Source organism: Onychostoma macrolepis, chromosome 20 (assembly GCF_012432095.1).
Source record: "Onychostoma macrolepis isolate SWU-2019 chromosome 20, ASM1243209v1, whole genome shotgun sequence".
NCBI classification, from domain to species: domain Eukaryota; kingdom Metazoa; phylum Chordata; class Actinopteri; order Cypriniformes; family Cyprinidae; genus Onychostoma; species Onychostoma macrolepis.
Genome location: NC_081174.1, coordinates 16,496,646 through 16,519,095, shown reverse-complemented (window position 1 = coordinate 16,519,095; position 22,450 = coordinate 16,496,646). Strand labels below are relative to the sequence as shown.

Below are 22,450 nucleotides of genomic sequence, written 5' to 3'. Positions count from 1 at the left end.
GCTGTAGGAAACTGTCAGACTGTGAATACATTGATTCCCCATACATATAACATGCTTTCTGCGCGGCAAAGTCACAAAATTGTTTGTGTTTTTGCTTAACAATTAGGCTGTCAGCCATGACACGGTCCAGCACAGAACTCCAGTCAAATCCCCACGCACCAAGCGCCCACCTCCCCCTGGCACAATTGAGTCCATCAATCTCGATGCTGTCCCTCAGTCTGTCTCACGCTTGGACAACACTGCTGCCAAACATAAACTGTCTGTCAAACCGAAGAACCAGAGGGTGTCACGCAAACACCGAAGGTTCACACAGGTAAAGAGAAAGGTGTTCATTAAAATGTGAATAGTGTCTATTGGGATAGTTTTTATATGTGAAGATGTGTTAAAGAGATCACGGAAAAATTTAAATTCAGTCATCAGTTTACTCACCCTCTGATGTTCCAAACCTGTATGATTTGAGAAACACAAAAGTCAATATTTTGATTAATGTTTCAACTGTGTTTGTCCATACAATGTCAGTAGGGTCTAAAACAACACTGGATTAAAATGAAATAATTCAGTGAACTATCCCTTTGAAGAATATAATTTAAAGGCAATAACTTCTGTAAATTTAACATATTTCAGGAGTTTCACGAAGAGGATCTCTCTGAAATGCAAGAGGAATCTGAAACACAAAAAGATGAAGAAGTCTTTGATTTGTCAAGAGAGGACTATAACATTATCCATAGAAGCAAAGAGGATTATGAACCCACTGAGAAATCGATGAGGCGACGATTTCACGAGGAGGAGCTAGAACGCCTTGAGCTTCAGAGAAGGGAACAAGAGGAAGAGAGAAAGATGGAGGAACAACGGAGGAGAATCGAGGAGCAGAGGCTAGAAGAAGAAAAGCGGCGCAGACAGGAAGAAGAAAGGCTGCAAAAGGAGGAAGAGGAGAGGAAGCAACGAGAAGAAGAGGCGAGGAAAGAAATAGAAGAGGAAGAAAGAAGGAGAGAAGAGGAAGAGCGAAAAAGGCAAGAGGAGGAAAGAGTGAGGAAAGAGGAAGAGGAAAGAAGAGCAGAGGAGGAGAGAAGGCAGCAGGAACTTGAGGCGGAGCGTCTTCGTCTGGAAGAGGAAAGAAACAGGGAGCAGGAGGAGAGAAGAAGAAAAGAGGAGGCGGCGGCAGAACAACGTAGGATTCAAGAGTTAGAGGAGAAACGGCAGAGAGAGGAAGAGCAACGCCTCCGTGAGGAGGAAAGGAGCCGACAAGAGGAGGCTGAGAGGAAAAGACTAGAGGAGGAGGAGGAAAGAAAGAGGCAACAGCAAGAGGAGAAAGCTGGGGCTACTGACCCAGAATGGAAAAGAAAAGCAGAGGAACTGAGATGGAGAGAGATGGAGGAGAGACAGAGACCCTTCACTTTTAAGGTCTCTTCAGGCGAGAAGCAGATACTATTCCAGAAGGTCAACCTCACTCCTGTTACTCCATCAACTGGCCAACAGGGTGAAACAACAGCTGAAACCAGGGAGGGATCCAAAGCTTCTTCACCAGGATGCACAGATTCACCAACTCTGTCTTCATCTCTTTATGTCCCACATACTGCAATTCTTGTGACAGGAGCCCAACTTTGTGGAACAGCAGTCAATCTCGATCAGATCAAGGACACGGCCTGCAAGTCCCTTCTTGGCCTTTCGGAAGGCAAAAAGGCCATGGGCACTCCTCCAACTAAGAGCAAGACTTCTCCAGATCGTAAATCTGGAAAAACCAAATCCTTATACGAGTCTTCCTTATCTGCAGACCAATCCAACGCTGCAGTCCTGGCAGAATGGGCAAGTATCCGATCCAAAATTTTTAAAGGTGCTGAGGACGGAAAATATCCAGAATACCCAGATCAGAGTCGCAGGCCAATAAGTGAGGATCTAAATACAGTGCCATTCTCTCACACCAACCTCAGGAAAACCATGTCAGCCAGTGCTAAGTTTTCAATCACACCAGCTAGAAAGAAATTTGCTGATTCCAACAGGAACTCAGAGAGTTTTGGTCAGGAAGACAAAGAAGGTGTGAAAATAGAATCACCATCGACGGAAACTCCCTGTGTCCAAAAATCAGAGTTGCCCTCTTTAGGTACCAAGGTCCAGAACAGGGGAAGCAAAGTTGTCCGCATTGCAGATAGTGCTGAAGAATGCATGTTTGCCAAAGACCTCCCCTCCTTCCTTGTTCCCAGTCCGCCACATGGATCTCCCAAGTCACAGAGGTCCGAGACTGGATCCCCAAGTCAGGCAGAATCAGAAGACTTGGAAGCAAAGAATGAAGGGGATCAGAAGGATCAGAGTGGTGATGAGCGGCCCTCACCTTTTGGAATCAAGTTGAGAAGAACCAACTACTCGCTTCGCTTTCACAATGAACAATCTGCAGAGAAGAGGAAAAAAAGGTACAGTGCAGGAGACAGTTTTGAAGGTGTCCCAGTGCCCCTCACATCCATTGACCAAGACTCTGACACTTCTACACTCTCTGAAAAGTCTAGCCCTGTTTCTCCGCAACAAGAGATTAGTGGATTTCGAACCGCTGCAGCACCCAGTAAAGAATCTCGTAGTAAGTTTAGCAGAAATTCTCTCCCTTTGGCACGCACTGAAGGTGACAACTTTGTCCCCAAGCCTCCACTTTACCAAAAACCAGCTACCTCCCCCAAACCATCTGAAGGTGCCACACCTCCACTCTCTCCTCTCCCGAAACCTGGCAGAAGGACTTTGGGAGACATGATTTCACAAAGGACAGGGCAAGCAGAACAGGTAGATACTGAGCAGAGCAGTGATCATAAGGAAGAAGTTGCAGCATGTCTACCATCCCAAAAAAACGGACAAGGAGAGGAGGAGCTTAAAGAAAAGAAGTCATTTTTTCCATCCATCAGCATCCCATGGAGAGAAAAAACAGATCGCAGGACAGAACTCATTAAAAAAGGTTGGAAATACTCAAGCACTGTAGAGCTATCTTCACAATTATAATGTTTGCGAAGCATCAATTTATTTATATTCCTTAAACTTCTACCACGTTCAAGGTTCAGAAAGGTAGTAAGGACATTGTAAAAATAGTCCATGTGACAGTGGATGAACCATAATTTTATGAAGCTACAAGAATTCTTTTTGTGTGCAGTGAAAACAAAAATAACTTTATTCAAAAATTATTGTCTTCCGTGTCTGTTGACGCGTATTCTTGAGAGTACCGCAACCCATGGTGCTGCTGACTAAGGAACAATGCATCGTGGTACTCTCTTGAATGGCGGCAGAGACTGAGCCGGAAGAGAAGAAATCGTTGAATAAAGTAGTTATTTTGGTTTTTTAAATTTGTTTGAATTGTTTTTTTGTGTTTTTTTTTTTTGTGTGAACTATCCCTTTAATGTTATTCTTGTAGACAGTACAACAGAGGAGTAGAAGACTCTAAAATGCTTTCTAGTCTTGCTTGTCAATTTGACACCTTCTGCATTTCTTCTCCTTCACAGAAAAACCCTCTCTGCAGGCCAGGCACTCTCTGGACAGCTCACGGACACAGGAGAAAGAGACAGGACCACTTTGGATCACTTTGGCACTGCAAAAACAGAAAGGCTTCAGAGAACAGCAGCAAAACCGAGAGGATAGGAGGAGCCAGAGAGAAGCTAAGCTGGCTGAGAAACAGACTAAGGACAGAGATAGTGTATGTATACATTATTAATATAACCACACAATCTATTATTATTAACTAGCTACACTGTTGGTACTATATGTAAAATTGTAATAACAGTGAGTTTTAACCAGCTGCAATGCAATATAATGCAACAAGCAATAACAGCTTTCCCTTTTACATAAATTTTACCAGCCACGACAAGTAACATTTTATTGATCACTTGTTTTCTACTTCTGTGGTGTTGTGCTGGGTAACCTTGTCCTTTAGGAAATCTCGCTGGTCCAAAATCTTGCTCCATATAACTACAATATGGTGTTGTTTATCTCTGAAAGGCTGGAATGGTCAGTCCCACAGAGGTTAAGAGCAGTGGAAGTTCCAGCCCTCCCAAACATCAAACAACAGATGAGAATAAGAGACCAGACACACTCCTGGCTCGTTTTGAACGACGTGACAACTTGAAGAAAGCCAATACCTTGCCCAGCTCAGTCACAGGTAAAAAAAATGTATTTGATTAAAGGATTAGTTAACTTCCAGAAAAAAAAATTCCTGATAATTTACTCCAAGATGTTCATGTCTTTTTTTCTTCAGTTAAAAAGAAGTTAAAGGAGACCTATTATGCCCATTTTTACAATATGTAATATACGTCTCTGATGTCCCCAGAATGTGTCTGTGAAGTTTCAGCTCAAAATATCCCTCAGATCATTTATTATATCATTTTACAAATGCCTATTTTGAGTGGAAGCAAAAACACACAGTTTTTTGTACCGGTCTCTTTAAATGCAAATGAGCTACAGCTCCCTTTTCCAGAATAGAGCTGCGCCATTACAGCTCGTACCTGCTAAAAAACATCTGTTTTGGTTCTGATTATCATGTTTATCATGCTGAAATCATGCGTTTTAAACCATACAGTCATGGCCAAAAATATCAGCACCCTTGGTAAATATGATCAAAGAAGGCTGTGAAAATGAATCTGCATTGTTAATCCTTTTGATCTTTTGTAAAAAAATCACAAAAATCTAATCTTTCATTGGATAATAAGAATTTAAAATGGGGGAAATCGTCCATTTGTCCAACCCTCTTGGTCTAATTTAGGCGTAAACACTTGCGGTGATATATATGATAACCAGGGCCTCTGTTCATTTCAGACATTAAGAACCAAGTTTTGTTTATCAGCATCCGCATATTTTGTCTTTCTTCAATTACGCTCTGCTCTCAAGGCGTATGGAGTCCTTGGGCATCTCCCATTTTCTCTCATCCTATGCGGGATTGGATTGCACCATCTTTTGGTCGGCCATCTGTTTCCTTAATGTATAATATAATTATTGATTGCATTACAAAACATCTTTCTATTCAATCTATTTGGGATAGGAAATTATCTGACCTTTATATATCTGTCGACTGGGAGAAAGTGTGGTCTAACCTCAGCTTAACATCTAAAAACTTGGCTCATCGTCTTATTCACTTCAAAGTCATCCATAGAGCATACATAGCTCCTTACAAAAGATTCAAAATGAAACTACAACCAAATTTTAACTGCCATATATGTAATACTGCATCATCAGGTACTTTTCTTCATATGTTTTGTCCTATCGTCATTAATCTATGGACACATGTAAACCTGGTTTTATCCTCCTTACTACAAATTGATTGCTTTGCTAACCCAAGTTTGTGTCTTCTTAATGATGATTCTGGTCTCTGTATAAGCTTAATACAAAAGAGAATGTTGTTTGCTGGTTTTACGGCTGCGAAGAAGACAATAATACAGAACTGGTTTACACCGCACGTGTGGAAAAACATATTGGATCCATAGCCTCCTGAAAATAGTGACTTGTGAATGTACAACAGCGCGAATTAATGGGGCCAAGCCCACTACTATTGATGCTCAGCAGTGTTTTTCCTTTAACATACTTGATTATATAAAGGAATGACTTGTTTTGTTTTTTCTTTTTTCCCTCCCTCTCTCTCTTCCTTTTGACTGGACTCTTTAAAGTATTGATTATATGTCTGTTGTTTTATTTTGAATGGATGTTGTGATGTTGTGTGTAAAAAAAAAAAAAAACAATAAAAAGTTGATAAAAAATGGGGGGAAATATCATTATGAAATAAATGTTTTTCTCAAATACACATTGGACACAATTATTGGCACCCCTAGAAATTCTTATGAGTAAAATATCTCTGAAGTATATTCCCATTCATATTCACAATTCTGAGCACTCCAGGGTGATTATGAACATGAAATTAGGCTGAAATCCAGCCATGGCTTCCTGTTTCACAGAAATATAAATAGGAGGGAAAACAAAGCCCGAATTCCCTTAATCATCCATAACAATGAGAAAAACCAAAGAATATATTTCTGATGTGCAGCAAAATATAATTGAGCTTCACAAATTAGTGAAGTGGCTTTAAGAAAAGAGCTAGAGCAGTGAAAATTCCCATTTCCACCATCAGGGCAATAATTAAGAATTTCCAATCAACATAAAATGTTACGAAACAGCCTGGAAGATGACATGTGTCTATATCATCCTAATGCACGGTGAGAAGGAAAGTTTGAGTGGCTAAAGACTCTCCAAGGACCACAGCTGGAGAACTGCAGAAAATAGTTGAGTCTCGGGGTCAGAAAGCCTTAAAAAAAAAAGTCAAACAACACCTACATCACCACATGTTGTTTGGGAGGGTTTCAAGAAAAATTCTCCTAGCTCATCCAAAAACAAACTCCAGCATATTCAGTTATCAGACACGACTGGAACTTCACATGGGACTGGCTTCTATGGTCAGATGAAACTAAAAAATGAGCTTTTTAGCAGCAAACACTCAAGATGGGTTTGGTTAACACAGGGATAAAAAGTACCCCATGTGTACAATGAAATATACTGCTGTATTTTTGATGTTGTGGGCCTATATTTCTGCTGGAGGTCCTGGACATCTTGATTAGACACATGGCATCATCAATTCTATCAAACACCAACAGATAAAAAAATCAATAAGTGACTGACTCTGTTAGAAATCTTATAATGGGCTATGTTTGGATCTTCCAACCGTACAATAATCCAAACACAAACCTCAAAAACAACACAAAAATGGGTCACTGAGCATAAAACCAAGCTTCTGCTGGCCATTCCAGTCCTCTGACCTGAACCCTGCAGAAAATGAGTGGGGTGAACTGAAGAGAAGAAGCACCAACATGGAGCTGGGAATCTAAAGGGTCTGGATTGATTCTGGATGAAGGAATGGTCTCTGATCTCTTGTCAGGTGTTCTCTAACCTCATCAGGCATTATAGGAGAAAATTTAGAGCTGTTAAACTGGCAAATGGAGGTTTCAAAAAGTATTGAATAAAAGGGTGCTGTGAATTGTGGCCAATATGTATTAGAGAAAAACATTTATTTCATAATGATATTTCCCCTCATTTTAAATTCTTATTATCCAATGAAAGGTTAGATATTTGTGAATTTTTTTAAATAAAAGATCAAAAGGATTAACAATGCCGATTCATTTTCACAGCCTTCTTTGATCATATTTACCAAGGGTGCCGATATTTTTGGCCATGACTGTATTAGTTTAAACTTCTGATATACGGTATTCTGAGTGCACACATCCGAAGCACATGGACAGAAAGCAGCTGTCACAACATGTGAGTACTAAACTAAGTTCTCATTCACACAAATTTACGTTAAAAACACCCGAGTTACAAAAACAGTCGGTTATGTCTCTGTAAAGGTAAACAGCTGGGAAAGAAATCACATGTTTATTTTAGATCTGTGTGGCAGCAGCAATATACAGTAAATAAATCAATAAATCACTGCTCTCTTGTCTCCTCTGAGGCTGGGAATCTAAACAGTGTTCTGTGTTCGTCCGTGCAGCCAACGACAGAACGGTTAGCATGTTTTGCTCAAACATTCGCCATGGCATTAGAACTGGTATACCGTTGTCGCTTGCAAAATCAAAATGACGGCGCCATGGGTGGAAACTTATAGATTATGGGGCGGTAATATTATAATGAGATACCTTTGCAAAACCTTTTTCATGTTTCTTTGGTTGGTAGATGCACCGGGGACCTGATTATAGCACTTAAAACCTGGAAAAGTCATATTTTCATGATATGTCACCTTAATATGTCAGATAAGACCCTTATTCCTCGGCTGGGATCATGTAGAGCCCTTTAAAGCTGCATTGAAACTGTAATTCAGACCTTCGACCCGTTGGCCACCATTTCAGTCCACTATATGGAGAAAAATCCTGGAATGTTTTCCTCAAAAACACTCATTTCTTTTTGACTGAAGAAAGAAAGACATGAACATCTTGGATGACATGGGGGTGGAGTCAATCATCAGGAAACTTTTAATCTGGAAGTGAACTAATCCTTTAAATTTCCCTTTAGTAGCTTTATATGGGGGTTGTTTTTGGTAACCTCGTATCTTATGCTCAGTTGTTATTTAGGCTTTGTTATTTCTTACATATACATTCCCCTAGCTGAAATGCAACTGACATCAGAGTGGGATTTAGACATGGTTCCCATCATGAAGTGATGCTTTTACAACATCTAACAACAACAAAAGCATAAAAGAGCCATCTCTAAGTCTTTATAGTGATTTTCTTTCTTTCTTTCGACAGTTGAAATTACAGACTCTACACCATCTCCGCCAGCAACTAAAGATGTGACAAAGCGCTTCCCTCCTGGTGACACTACCCAGGTTTCTACTGAGCCTGCGTGGCTTGCCCTAGCAAAGCGTAAGGCCAAAGCCTGGAGTGACTGTCCACAGATCATCAAGTGATCCATTGCTGCTGACCAGTGAAAAAGCAAATAAATCATCTCCTTCATCCACATCACTTTGTCATCACAGCACCCCAGCTCACCTCTTGCTCTGAACAAAAAGTCTATAATTTACTTTCTAGCATTTCAGAATATTTGGTATTTTAGTGACAAAATATTGTACCAATAATCAGATTCACTAAGGATAAACAATTACATCAACCCATCCGTCCGGTTTTCAATATACTGGATTATTGCAACAACATGCATCAAAAGTATATTTACTCATCTGTGTCATAGCCAATCAAACAAGCCCTATAATCTTCAGAGAAGTTGCAGCCCTTCATATCTTTGAAGTTGCCAGTGGTTAACAGTGTATATACACAATGCATGTCGAACTGTTGATTCTAGATATTACTAAAACAATATGAGTGGTTCACATTAAGTACAAATGTAACATTTCAAGTAAAACAAGAAGGTGTGTTATTGCTTTGGTGATAAATCTGGGAAGCAGTTCAAGGGCTAATAATAACACAGCTGATGAAACCTTCACAAATTCCACTCCTCGCTCCCACAAGCATGTAAATCAGAAACGGCTTTGCAATTTTTCTTTTTTTCCATGTATACACTCAAATGAATTGACACTCATAGACCTTGCCGATGGACAGACGTTGTCACTTTTTTTATTTCTTAACTTATTATATTTGATATCTTGGCAAAGTAAAAAGATCTTCACTGTGTCCGTGACAACTGTGAGTACCTTCATTTTAACTATTGCTAAAACTCATCATGGTAATGACACGTCAGCACTGTTTACTCATGTAATTAACTAACAATGAATTTTTCCTTCAAGTTTCCATGACATCATAGTATATATATATATATATATATATATATATATATGCGCACTTGAGCCATGCTGTCAACTGATGAAAAATCTACTTCTTGCAGTGTCTATACCCGCCTGTTTCTGTAGAATTGGTTGCCTGGGATCCACCTGCTTGCTGTAACATAAACAATGCTATCCTGGCATAGCGTGTGCTAGCATCTCCTTTACCGCTAAATAGCAAAACCTGCATCACGGCTGATGGGAGATCAGTGTTTCAAATGCAACGGCCCAGGGTGGAGGGGAGTAAGTACAAGAGGTCTAGCCAATGGAAATATCCTTAACAAAAAAGGAAGCATTTCTAGTGAGAGAACGAACGGACTATTAACGGACATCACCACTACGTCCTTGAATAAGGCAGCTAACCCTAGATCGCTCCAGGGGGATTGTCCTTGTAGGTGAAGTTGCTCTGGATAAAAAGCGTCTGCTAAATGATGGTTATTAAACGGAAGCCTTGATCTCTCAGCAGAGCCACTGACTCAACTATCTAATGTAATGTTGTATGTATGTAGGTATGTATGTATGTATAGAAGTGAAATGAAGCGGACTGTATTCCTTTGGAGATCTCCTGGACTGCAGTCACGTCACTTTGTTTTTACATTGGTCGTGTGCAATAGTGTAGCGTAAACAGTGTTGTATGTGATATAAAACAAAAAGTTTGTTGATAATTGCACTTTTTTTTTTGTTCCACTTTAGAAAAACCCATTACAGAAAAAGTGACACAAATGTTATGAAATATGTAGAGAAAATTAAAGGAAGCTGTTTGAACACGGTGGACTGAAACTCCTGTTTTAGCACAAAAGCAAACATGAACATTAATGCTAAAATCATTTATGTATTTTGCAAGATATGTACATATAATACATAATGAATATATCCATGTATTTTTTAATAGACGCTTTTGGGAGTCACCCATAAAACACTCATCCAGTTGCATATTGTGATTAATCACTGTTTGGTCAGTTCTAGACAGTAAACATAATCATTGCGACACCCCACCACTAACTTATGCCCCCATACAACAGGAGAGGAAAAAAGCTCGCCTGGCAATGACAAGGTGGCCTTCAGTGTGCCAGTTTCTCCATCTAAAATCCACACCTTTCCATCAGTGGAGCACACAGCCACTAGTGTCCTCAAACCCCATGGATCACCATCAAACACAAAGGGAGTAGAGAACACCTTGCCTGTGGTATGGAACTGCCACAGTAATGACCCATTATCACCATTTATACAGTATACATGACCGTCATGTGACCCACATGTGACTGTGTGATTGGATAATGTTGATGTGCTTCTGCTGGGTGTTGTAGAAACCTGCTCATTAGTCCAAAATATCAAAGAGGAAATGCATGGCGATGAGAAGATTGGTCCTTTAGTGGAGAATTCCCATAACTGCAAAATAATGGAATAAAAATCAAACTTTGGTGCACAACATGCAATCAAATAACTCAAAATCAATGGAGGCATTCTCATAATCATCTGTAATTAAACTGTAATATTACTGGATTACATATGAAGAGTAAAAGAATATTGCCATAAGCCTCTTTTTAATTAGCTAAAAATAAGGTTTGAAAAATGAGTGCAATATGCATGGTAGAATAACAAAGTGTTGTTGTTTATTGCTCTACCTGTGAAGACCATAATTATGAAAAATAAGAATTAAAATCGTGATTAAAGTCATGTATATTTAATTTATCATCTCTTAGAGCAACTTTTCCTTTTTCCTCTCACCATATCTCCAGAATGGCTTATTCCAATAATTTTTCCATTTACTGAACCAATGAAGACAGAGGAATCAGAGCAGCAAGGAGATGAGAAAAACGGGACACTGCTGGAATATGTCCACAAGAGTTTTCCACTGTCCTGGACAAACAATTAATGGAGAATGACAAGACAAATGTTAGCCTTTAAACATGACCTCTGATCTTACAGTATATACTTCATTCTTAAGACCTTTCATATCAGAGAAGTTGGTTTATAAGCTTTGAAACTTAAACACTCAATACTAATATGTCTTTTTCACTCTAATGAAGATGGAACATTTACTTACTGGATCGAGACAGTGCAGATTCCCTCCCAGAGTACTACAGTATAACTGTCTAGGAGACGAGTGGATGCAAGGGGATGAAAACACTGCACCTCCACCACAATAGTGCTGCCATATACAAGTCTTAGCCTGGGAGAAATAGAGACAAGTGTTTGAAATGTCAAGGGAATATGCAAGAACATATTTACAAAAAACAGAGTACAACTAGTGTTAACTAAAACAAACTATTAAAAATATATTTCTTAACTGAAATATAAATATCATACTCAAACGTAAAACTTCTATGAAAATTGAAATAAAACAAGTTACTAAACTAAAACTGAAATGAAAAGCTTAACGGAAATATATATTTTTAAATTAATAAAAATAAAAATACACATAAGAAATTACTAAAACACAATTAAAATGAAAACTGAAAAATAAACGCTACATAAAGATATGAATAAACACTATAATAGTATATTAATAATACTTTAACAACAATGATTAGCACTACAGAAATATAATTAACCAAAATTGAGAAGTATTTCTCTTGTATATTACCAGTGGGTCTAATGCATAAACAAAGCCATCATGGGACCCTGTGAACATCAGCCCAGTTTTAGGGTCTACAGTAGGGGAACTTTTCACCACATCCCCAGTCTCAAACGTCCACACAGTGTCCCCACATGAAACATCCAAGAAATATATCTGTCTGTCATAGCAGCCTGAGAAAAAGGGTCAAACTCAGGTTACAAATGTGGATGACAAAAAAATTGATGAATAAATTTAAACCTGAAATCCCTTAGGTTCTGCTTGTAGTCAACCCCCAGTAGCTAAATCAGTAACAACCTCATTATAACCATGTTAGTTCCCTTAATTAAATTAAGCATTCCTTTTAAAATCAAGTACAAACCAACTGCTACAAGGCTTCCGCATTTGGAAACGGCAGCTGAAGACTCCAGTCGATCTCCAAGGATACGCTCCCAGATGACCTTTCCATTGGACAGGTCAAGAGCCTGCAGTCTGTGCGAGTGAGAGCCAATGAACACAGTGGTCCAGTCAGGACCCACCAGCAGTACTGGAGAGGCATCCACACACCTGCCTGTGTCTGAGCTCCAGATGACCCGCAGGCCCAGCGGCAGGACATCAGAACGGTCTTCTCCTGAACCATCACCTGGGCTCTTACTGACAAGTAATGTCTCAGTAACTTCTTGAGGAACATGGTGTTCTGTGATCTTTTTAATAGCAGGATTTTCCTGAGATATATTATGAAGTTCATGTGAGAGATTAGATATTAAACTGTCTTCAGAAGTATTTGTCACAGTAAGCTTGCTCCCGTTTGTTCCTAGTGCATCTGAGAAGTTTTTCTCTTCCATTTTCCGAAAACAACCCCAATCAATAACTTCGCCAGCTCGTCTCACAACTACAAATCCCATAGTCCTTCTCACTGAGGGAACTACAAAACCCACTGTGCTTTCTGTAGCATTCACTGTGCTCATTTCCTTCTGTTGTCTTTTGGGTGAAACTATAGAGCCTGAATCATCCAGCATTCTCTTCTTTGATGGCTGGATTGCATTGTTATGTGTTTCTGTCATGACGTGGCTAACCACATCTGAGAAAGAGCCATCTAATATGACCTCCAGCAGGCCCACAGAGGTTGTCCCCATGGCAACAGTGATCTCATCACAGAGACGCAGGGCCTGAAGGGAGTCTCCTCCACTTAACATGAAGTGTGCATCTTCCTCAACCGCTACATCATTTGGCAGGCCAAGACATTCCTATAATACACAGACAAACACACAATGGCGGTATCACTCAGCAGGCAATGGGAAAGATATTATTTAAGAAATACCTCCATGTGTCAAACAATTAGAATGGTAACACTTCAGTATAGGGACCAATTCTCACTATTTATTAGCACTTACAAAGCACATATCCTGCATTATCATATTCTATTCTACATCCCTAATCCTACCCAATACCTGAATTTAACAACTACCTTACTAAGGAGTAATTAGGAGTTTATTGAAGCAAAATTTGTAGCTAATAATTAATAGCAAGAATTGGACCTTAAAATAAACTGTGACTATTAGGATTAGTACATTTTGTGCAAAATGAGTAAATGCTATTTATACCTTCCATAGGGTCTGTAACTTCAGTCTCACAGATTCAAGTTCTTTCCATACAGTTTGTGTATTTTTATCTTGTTTTTGAGTGTCACACATCTTCATCAATTCACCAATGGCTATTTTACCTAAAAATACATGCAACACGAATATAAAAATGACTGAAATCTATGACCACAATGAAAACACATTCATAGCAAGGCCAAAGCTTAATGAAACAATGTATTATACCTGTGAATGAAATGTATATAAAAACATTCATATATAAATTTGTATTTTTGTATATAACAATGTATAATTTAAAAAAAGGATAAATGCATAAATGGTTAGTAGTAGCATAAAAGGTTAATTCAAATTTAAATTAATTAATTATATTATGATTGGTGGACATGAATTAAACTATTAGCGGTACCTCAAAGGACAATAACTAACTATAACAATGGCGATAAAGATATGGTTTTAAAAATCATTCTAAATTTATAAGAATAGCAGAGTTCACACCACAGCTTTAACAGCAATTCCTAATATAATTATTGTTAAAGCTATCTTTATAGTTTTCGTTCTTAGTATGCACAGGCCTTCAGAGGATGGTGCTCACTTGCCATGAGAGGTGAGTGGAAGAGCAGGGATGAAGAATATCATGTCTGGAATGCTGTGACTGGCCAAAAGCTGTGATAACCTCTGGCGAATCTCTCCTTCAATAACTCTGAGTGAGGGGGAGGTGGAGTTTCTTGAGACTGTGACGGTGGTGAGGTCTTCAGAGGACTGTGTAGAATGTTGGAAAGGTTTTTGATGAGAAAATTCAGAGGATGAAAGGGTTCCGGGTTGACCCGATGTGAGCACTATAAATGCCAGCAGCCTGTCACCCTCACTCAGGCTAACTGCACACGCCTCCACCTGAGGCAAATTCTCAATGATCTGAGCACAGAAAGAAATCAGTACATAAGATCATATATGTACCTTTAAATACTCTTAGATTTTATTATAAACGCATGCCAAAGTTGTTACATGACACATGGGTCATTTATCACCTACCTGCTGCAAGGCATCTAGGTGTACCCTCTGACCAAAACGTTTGATGAGCCGGTCCTTCCTGCCCAGGAAATACATATGGGAATCACGCACCTCCACCCAGTCACCTGTAGCACGCATTGTTCCCTCAACTACAGTTTCTTCATCATCAAGCAGACACACCCTCTCTTGACCACCTACATAAAATGACAAAAATTCACTGTACAAACACAAAAAGTAAGTACACTACCATTCACAAGTTTGGGGTCAGTAGGATTTTTATTATAAATTATTACTTTTATAGAGCAAGGATAAAACCCATGTCCTTTGAACTTTCTACTTATCATAGAATCCAGTAACAAATTTACCACAAAAATATTAAGCAGCACAGCTGTTTTCAACATTGATGAAAATAAGAAATGTTTCTTGAGCAGCAAATCAGTATATTCAAATTATTTCTGAAGGATCATGTGACACTGAAGACTGAAGTAAAGGCTACTGAAAATTCAGATTTACCATCACAAGAATAAATTATACTTTAAAATATATTAAAATTGAAAACAGTTATTAAAAGCCATAAAAAATATTTCACGATTTTACTGTTTTAACTGTATTTTTTTTTTAACTCTTTCAGACAATTGTACTATACCAATGAACAGCTGTCCTTCTCCTTCAGTGACGAGACGCCCTGTCTCATCTCTCACCTCCATTACCGTATCCAACATCGGCTCTCCAAGGGGCACAAATTGATCAGTTCTTTAAAATAATACATATGATATGATATGTAAACAAACAATGCATTACAAGAAATGGTTAAATAATAATAATAATTTAGCAATATTGTTTTATGTCAATTCAAAATAAAGCAGAATACTTTCTCTATAGACTGTTAATATGACTGTTTTTGTGGCTGATGTGTCACTCTTACTAGAGTGTTATTTTAGTATTATTATTTTACATACTATTAGAGTTTTTAATAAATATTTTGAATTAGCTTTTATATTTACAGTTTTCATTAAAAATGTGTTTAATTTTTAGTAATTTTGTGATGCGTTTGTCATTTTATTAGATTCTGCGTGTCTCTCACATGTCCTCCAAGCACAGGTGTTCATCTGGGACTTTGTAACAGCTTGCCCAGCAAGAAACTTCTGTGGTGCCGTAAAGATTACAGATGTGTGTGCTATTGCCTTCCTGCCTCCAGCTCTTGATAAGACTTGGACATGGACATGGTTCTCCTCCAAAAGCCAATAACCTCAGGGGTGAATTAGCACTAAGCACCTCCTCCTGAAGGACACACCTTCCAAAACGCCTCACAAGAGTGGGAGTGGCCTGGAAAGAATTAAAAGTCAATTATAATATTTTAGTATAGAACAGTACTATATGTTGTGTATGTCATCTCGGACATTTACTGACACATAGTGGTGTGGAGGAAGCATGCCAATGCCAGAGAAATGTTATTCATGATCAGATGTGATTAACTAAACTGCCCATTGATGTCACATGGACTATTTTAACAATGTCCTTACTACGTCTCTGGGCCTTGAATGTGGTAGTTCCCTTGCTGTCTAATGTAGGGTCAGAAAGCTCTCGGATTTCATCAAAAATATCTTAATTTGTGTTCCGAAGATGAATGAAGGTCTTACGAGTTTGGAACATCATGAGGTTGAGTAATAAATGACAGAATTGTCATTTTTGGGTGAACTATACCTTTTAGAACTGTTGTGTGAAATTCTGAGTGATGCAAAACATGTTACACTCAAATATTGAAAACAAATTGTTGGTGCATGTAGATAAATTAACAAATGCCAAAGAACACACTCATTATCTCTGTAATCTGCATAATGCAGAAATTTCAGCTCACTACACCCACTACCAATGTTGATTACAGCACCATCATATCCTCCTCACAGCGTGTACACATTCACGAGAAAGATAAATAGACAGATGACGTGATTTGATTATTCAAATCTCTAATTATAGGCTGTCACAACCAGGAGTCTGTCCCACGACTGATGGTTCAGTGAGGGATAAAGTTACTTGCCTGTAAGACTGTTGTTTTATTTCGTTTAAACAGCACATTTGCAAGTCTGCGTGGCATCTTTTTAACCGCTGAGGGGACAATTAGGAGACACGCTCCGCAGGACAGGGCCAAAAAGACCTCCACCACAGAGGGGTCAAAGGTTAATGGAGAGGACAGTAATACAACATCTTCTGCAGTCATCTTAAAGACAGATCTGTTGAGAAAGTATTTTTAAAAAAAGATTTATTTATTTTTATGAATTCTATCCTCCAGTTTCAACACAATATTTTGGCTATAGCTGTCAGGTAAACAAGTGAACGCATTAAGACCACATTGTCATACATTCAGGTTAAAATAAACTACATAATAAAAGCACATTTGAACTAAAAGTTGAATGTGTTCTTACCTTAAATGTGTAATATTAGGCACAATACACCTGTGTGGGACCTTCACTATTTTTGGAAGCCCTGTTGTTCCGGATGTGTGCAAAACATAAGCTAAAGGCTCCCTCTTTTGTTTGTCTTTGGTCATAGCAGAGCTGGAACGCTGATCGGACATTTGAATGTTTGCGTCCTGCTCACTTTGTATTTTTATTAAAGTGAGCCTATGTGAAGACAATGTTACACATATTTCCAGGGATAGCAGGTTGGAATATGCTCTCTGGAATTGCTGTTGGTTATGAAACAGCAATATTAGTAATAATATATAATGACTAATATAATACAATATAATATAATATAATGTTATTAAATATATACCTACATTAAGCAGTTCGTTTTGTAATAAACAGTATTTCAGTCTGCACTTCTTTATCATTCTCAGGTTGCACAAAGGTGGTGATGCAGGATCAAGAGGTACATATGCAGCAGGAAACTGCAGAATACTGTTCAGAGGAGAAAATATTTTAATTATATGCACTAAACGACAAGACATTTGTTTAGTGTAATAATTAGATACTAGAATAACATGCAACACGCACTGCATAACTAATCGTACCCAACAATCCAGGCAGGAAGGAGGACATCTGCATGGCAGAATAACCCTATGGTACCATCATGTTTCTGAACAGAGATGCGCAAGTGTCCAGTTAATTCATTTGCGAGGGAAATAACTTCATCATATGTCAAGCAGACGCGCGCTGCAATGCTGCTGTCGAACGCGACAGCTGTTTTATTACCATGAGCACGCGCTGCCTGGTGCACCAATTCATGAAGCAATTTTGCTGTCATATCTGAGCGAAAATGATATTAAATCATAAGAAAGGAAAACTGCAACGTACATTTTCCATATATTTCCATCAGTTTAGGAGCGCCTGTTTTGCAAACTAGCCATAACCAACTCATGAACGAATTTGAGTCGAATGCTTTTTGAACCGGTTCACAAAGGTTTGAACGACTCGTTCACGAATCAGACTGAATCGCGTCAATTGTTCTGTCCGAGCGGTTCTCATTAATGTAAACATCGATTTTCTTAAGATAACAGATGTAAATTTTTGTTTTGTTTGATGTAAAAGCAAAGTATATTTAAGTTCTAAATTACTTTATGTGCTGAATCAAGGCTGCAACAAGTATCTAGGGCACATTATATTATAATATACCACTTTTTCTTTTTAAAATAAAACGTAATCGCAAAACAGAAATAAACAGTCATTTGTGCCCATAAAATTGCAGAGAACCACATGGACAAAGAATCTCTTTTGTGCCTGCTTTTTGAAACGAATTGTTCAAAAGAACCGATTCGTGGAAATGACTCGGACATCCCATTTGACAAATTCGCGCTTTAAGATGACGTTTCGTGTTGCTTGACAGAACGTCCAATCACAGCTCGATTTTTTACTCGCGGAAAAAATTTGAAAGTCCAGGCGAGCCGCTGGCTAAGTGCAAAATCTCTGTTTATGTTGGTCAAATAAATTGGTTTGCAATCGATTGTGTTGATGCAACATGTCTGCAAAACCTTTATATGCAGATCAATTCAAGAGAAATGACGATGTGTTCAGAAACACGATGGAAGCAATTTTTCAGAAGGTAATGTAACGTAACGTTAGTGTTACAGCAAATGTACGAACGTTTAAGATGAAGTATATGTATTGGCGCACGTCTTACCGAATGTTATGTTTCTAAAAAAACAACTGTACCGAATCCATGTAGTAACGTGTATCTTTAACAAAGCATGTTTATTGCGTCTTTTATAGTATTCCTGTCTAAATGATCCTGGGATAGACGTCTGTCTGAAAACAATGACCTGCAGGACTGGGAGAGGTGAGCCAAAATATCCAAATTAAAAACTGATATCTGAGCATTTCTTCTCCCTGAGTGGGTTAGGTTAAAAATAAAAATAAAATAAATGTTATGTTGTTTTCACCTAAAGATTCAGATTATTTTTCTGAGTTTGTGTATTATGTGACTACAGGTCCTGTGCCCATTGACAGTGCAGAGGGAGAACGTGAGTTGGAAGCATTAAAGGTGAGAGACATTATTGTATATATAACCAAGAAAATGCATATCTAAATGAATATTTTCTGAAATATTTAGATTTTGTTTATTTAATAATCATGGACATAATAAATTCCTAATGTAAATAAGATGTTGGTGTTCTTCAGTAGTATGTAAAAATGATAGTATGAGTATGATTAATACACAAGTTTACATTTGCTTTGACCTAAAATGTGAGTTTTTTTTTTCTTTTCTTTTTCTTTTCTTAGACCAGATGTGTGTACATTTGCACAATGGTTGTATTGGAAAATTACATTTCTTTTCTTATATGCAGACTCGAGTTAAAGCAGACTATTCAATGAGGGGTAAGGAACATGATTTTGTTAGTTTAGGTAGTAATTGCTATCAGTTGTTTTGAGTATAATACCGTATGTCCTTATTTCTCATGCTTAATCTTTTTGTCTTGTATTTTATAGAGTTTGAGGATCAGGAGAATGATCAGGTAGTAAAAAGAAAATAATAGTGTTAAAAAGCACAAAAAGTAAAAAAAAAAAAAAAATCAATTTTTTTTACTTGTATTTTGTTTTTCCCACCAGTTTCAGATGGATGTGTCAGGGGTCACTGAGGATGATGGCTCAGGTCAAAAGGAAAACAAGGAAAATCTGTGTAAGCAATATTTAAATACATTTAAAACAAACAAGTAACCCTGCACTTTAGCACAAAATTAACATTTCAGTTAGTATTTCTGTTGTTTACAGTAAAATATTTATGAACTACACACTGTATGTTCTTTTGTTCATTTATGAGCTGACGTTCATTTTGGAGCTGACATCAAAGTCATGTCTCAATGATAATCTTCTAGGGCACGGAGGTGAATCATTCCTCTCCATGACTCTGAATAACACATCTCCTGAATCTCTGTGGGGTGAACCGTCTCCATCTGAAGAAGAGGATGAAGAACTGGAGAAAACACTGAGCAGCCATGGAAGTACCCTCCTGGATGTCTATCCCAGCATGCTCAACCAGATCGGTGAAGCATACCGGCGACAGCACGTGACTGATACGGCGAGGGCCGTGGTGCAGAAGTACTGCCGCAAACACTGGCAAGCCGGCCCGACGCATCGCAACACATCCTTTAAGAACAGACACAACTGCACTCTGAACAAAACAACAGAGATCTCCTTTACCAGTCAAAGTCCAGTTCGAAGAAACATTAGCCACTGTTTCAAGAGCAGCGACAAACTTCAACATTTGCTGAAGAACAAACCAAGGTCTTCGCCACTCAAAAATTCATCCTGCGAGGCCAGTGCCTGTTTTTACTCACCCAGGAGGAACGGCGCGGACATGAGCGGTGTGACGGATGAGTGTTCATGGACTGATTTGCATTCAACCAGTAAACCTGCTCGTGTGATTGACTTATCCACACCTCCACATTCAGGTTCCCACTCATTTAGTGACCAATCTCCAGATCTGGACCAAACCTATGATGTTGGACCAACATCCCATGCTGTTCCAGCCTCATCGGTCCTTAGTTCTCCACGACAAAGCAGAGCAGATCTGTCTCTAATCGAAGAGAGAGGAATATCAGTCACCTCCAGACCTTCCTCATTGGACAAAGACTGTTTCAGGGACCACATACACTCTCCTGTACCCTCCCCGCAGCGCGGTCTCATTGGTGTTTTGTCTCCTAGTGGGAAAAGCAGCTTCAGACCTAGTGTGCTGAACATGGAAAGACAATTAAATACAACAGCAAGTCCAAAACAAAGGTCTCCTGTTCACCATGTATCCCATTCTGAGGTCCTCAGATCTCCTTACGGTGTCAAACAGGTGCCGTTGTCATCACCCTGGCGGTCTGTTTATGACCACCCTGACCGAAGCTTATCCAAGGTGGAGAAACCATCGCATTTTACTCCATCCAACCGTCAACGCTCTCTTTCTGGCCCCCAGTCCACTAACTCTTTCAGTGATCCGCAGATTGATGCCGAGTTCAGAAAGCTGTATCACCACTTCATCTGTCGTGGCACATCATCACCGTGTCCTTCCTCCCAGTGTCACCTGTGTGAGAGACACATGAAGGAGACATCCCGAAGCCCCAGCCTTTCCTCCTCCAGCATGTCTGCTCTCGCTCTGACACCCCTGAGGGCCAAGCTCAAGAAACGTCGCCGTCAGCCTGAAGTGGAAGAGTCACTCCGATTCAAACGCTTCCGAGAGAGTCGTTCTCCACTTAAACATCTCCAGCTGAGAGACCAATATATGAGCCCTGGCATGTCAGAACCTACTGAAGACAAACACACCTGGGATAGAGCCGTCCTGCTGCAGTGCCCCAGTCCACGGTTCCTCAGGGGCACCGGAAACCTCAGGAGAATCAGGGAGGCTAAATTAAGCATGCAAATGAACCCACGTGCTTTGTCTTGGGTAAGAGCATTATTGATTTCAAATTTACATTCAAGTTTTTGATCTAATATTTATTTCCTTTTAATGGTATTTCAGTTAACAAAAATAATTTTTAATAGTTTAACAAAAACAAGATTTATTTATGCAGTAAAACAATGATTTCTCAACTTGCTTTTGCAGAGAGATGCCCCAAGCGGAGTCCATCTAGTGGAGGGTGTGTAGTCACATTTTAATTTCTTAAAAATATACTTGCTCTGCATCATCAAGGCCTATGTATCTTGCTTACAGATATTACAAAATGTTAACTCATCAGTATTTTATTTCAACAGCTGTGTCACCCATGAGACTGCTTAATCAGGGTACCTCTTCACTCTCTCCTAGGTAATTTGAGCACAAAGTACTATCAGTTCATTTCTTACAGATTTCATTTTAACTAGTTCATATGACTTTTTCTAGGTATGTACCAATATAAAAATTCTGTCTAATAAAGTTGAGATTTAAAATGTTATTTACACCTATTTTGCATAAATTTAACCAAAACTAATAACTTTGAAAGTTATAAACAGTGAATTTGGGCATTACAATATATGCACAATAATAATAAAGAAAAAGCACATCTAACAGTGTTATCAAATTATTGTTTTAAAGATGAACTTTTAGCAAAATAAGCATACACGTAAATATAAAAAAATAGACAAAATCTCCAATACTGGCCAAGAACCAACATGGTAATATATTGTGCATTTCTGAAATTTTCTTAGTTTTTCCTGAAATATAAAATCTGTGTTTTGTTATTTGGGAATGATCAGATATTCTTTTAGTATCCAACACTGTGATTAAGAATCTGTTTTCTTCAGTCTCTCCAGGAGGCGACTGCAGTACAGTTTCCTGCAATGATGAGCTTTCCTGCATGCATCCCTTGTAACCCATCATTTGTGGGATAAACAGTATATATTGCAACTATATAAAGTTAACCTAGTCAAAAAGCATGGGATTGCAATGTGTAGACACATTGCTGAAAATTCAGTAGTCCTGTTTTCTTGTTTGAAATATTTCCATTACTTTCTCGTGTTTTAATATGATCAATTTTAATAGAGCCCAGTGTTGTTTTTAAACAAGTGTCTTAAGTACATGTGCATTGATGAATATGTTTGGCTGTAAATAATTCAAATG

At 38.6% G+C, this 22,450-nt stretch overlaps 3 protein-coding genes across 10 annotated transcripts in view; 2 read left to right on the top strand and 1 right to left on the bottom strand.

Annotated features, from left to right (window-relative positions):
- cracd (capping protein inhibiting regulator of actin dynamics) overlaps positions 1 to 10,030 on the top strand; it is a 29,685-nt gene extending 19,655 nt beyond the window's left edge. For 3 of the 5 annotated variants that reach the window (XM_058756210.1, XM_058756211.1, XM_058756212.1), the window contains 5 exons: positions 107 to 313; positions 625 to 2,932; positions 3,471 to 3,661; positions 3,964 to 4,123; positions 8,241 to 10,030. In XM_058756210.1, the coding sequence (XP_058612193.1) occupies positions 107 to 313; positions 625 to 2,932; positions 3,471 to 3,661; positions 3,964 to 4,123; positions 8,241 to 8,401 (3,027 nt within the window). In that variant the 3' untranslated portion in view covers positions 8,402 to 10,030. Of the gene's footprint in view, positions 1 to 106; positions 314 to 624; positions 2,933 to 3,470; positions 3,662 to 3,963; positions 4,124 to 4,219; positions 4,832 to 5,621; positions 5,732 to 8,240 lie in introns of those variants that run through there. The other 2 variants (XM_058756215.1, XM_058756213.1) reach the window with 2 other exon arrangements.
- A 49-nt stretch (positions 10,031 to 10,079) lies between these two features.
- On the bottom strand, positions 10,080 to 17,997 carry aasdh (aminoadipate-semialdehyde dehydrogenase). Of its 4 annotated transcripts, none has more exons than XM_058756207.1 (15): positions 17,629 to 17,997; positions 17,448 to 17,512; positions 17,214 to 17,334; positions 16,858 to 17,120; positions 16,473 to 16,665; positions 15,519 to 15,760; positions 15,081 to 15,187; positions 14,456 to 14,628; positions 14,023 to 14,338; positions 13,430 to 13,548; positions 12,208 to 13,072; positions 11,856 to 12,019; positions 11,316 to 11,441; positions 10,997 to 11,128; positions 10,080 to 10,657 (listed from the first exon to the last, which is right to left on the bottom strand). In XM_058756207.1, exons 1-15 carry the CDS (start codon positions 17,659 to 17,661, stop codon positions 10,214 to 10,216), a joined length of 3,363 nt encoding a protein of 1,120 aa, XP_058612190.1. In that variant the 5' UTR covers positions 17,662 to 17,997; the 3' UTR covers positions 10,080 to 10,213. The 4 variants fall into 4 exon arrangements, with proteins under 4 accessions (XP_058612190.1, XP_058612191.1, XP_058612192.1 ...); XM_058756208.1 differs by having other exon boundaries at positions 17,731 to 17,996; XM_058756209.1 differs by having other exon boundaries at positions 17,431 to 17,512; positions 17,731 to 17,995.
- A 271-nt stretch (positions 17,998 to 18,268) lies between these two features.
- Positions 18,269 to 22,428, top strand: si:dkeyp-117h8.4 (uncharacterized protein LOC572032 homolog). Its single transcript, XM_058756222.1, has 10 exons — positions 18,269 to 18,475; positions 18,643 to 18,709; positions 18,861 to 18,913; positions 19,218 to 19,248; positions 19,360 to 19,385; positions 19,480 to 19,549; positions 19,746 to 21,298; positions 21,458 to 21,491; positions 21,607 to 21,658; positions 22,135 to 22,428. Exons 1-10 carry the CDS (start codon positions 18,392 to 18,394, stop codon positions 22,172 to 22,174), a joined length of 2,010 nt encoding a protein of 669 aa, XP_058612205.1. The 5' UTR covers positions 18,269 to 18,391; the 3' UTR covers positions 22,175 to 22,428.
- The last annotated feature ends 22 nt before the right edge of the window (positions 22,429 to 22,450 follow it).

Coding starts and splice junctions, on each gene's coding strand:
- si:dkeyp-117h8.4 (XM_058756222.1), top strand. CDS start 18,392: ATGTCTGCAAAACCTTTATATGCAGATCAATTCAAGAGAAATGACGAT. Junction 19,249..19,359: donor AGCAGACTATTCAATGAGGG/GTAAGGAACATG, acceptor TGTATTTTATAG/AGTTTGAGGATCAGGAGAAT. Junction 21,492..21,606: donor CGGAGTCCATCTAGTGGAGG/GTGTGTAGTCAC, acceptor TTATTTCAACAG/CTGTGTCACCCATGAGACTG.
- aasdh (XM_058756206.1), bottom strand. CDS start 17,680: ATGACAGCAAAATTGCTTCATGAATTGGTGCACCAGGCAGCGCGTGCT. Junction 13,549..14,022: donor TCTTCCACTCACCTCTCATG/GCAAGTGAGCAC, acceptor ATGTATTTTTAG/GTAAAATAGCCATTGGTGAA. Junction 12,020..12,207: donor CGGAAGCCTTGTAGCAGTTG/GTTTGTACTTGA, acceptor CCTTTTTCTCAG/GCTGCTATGACAGACAGATA.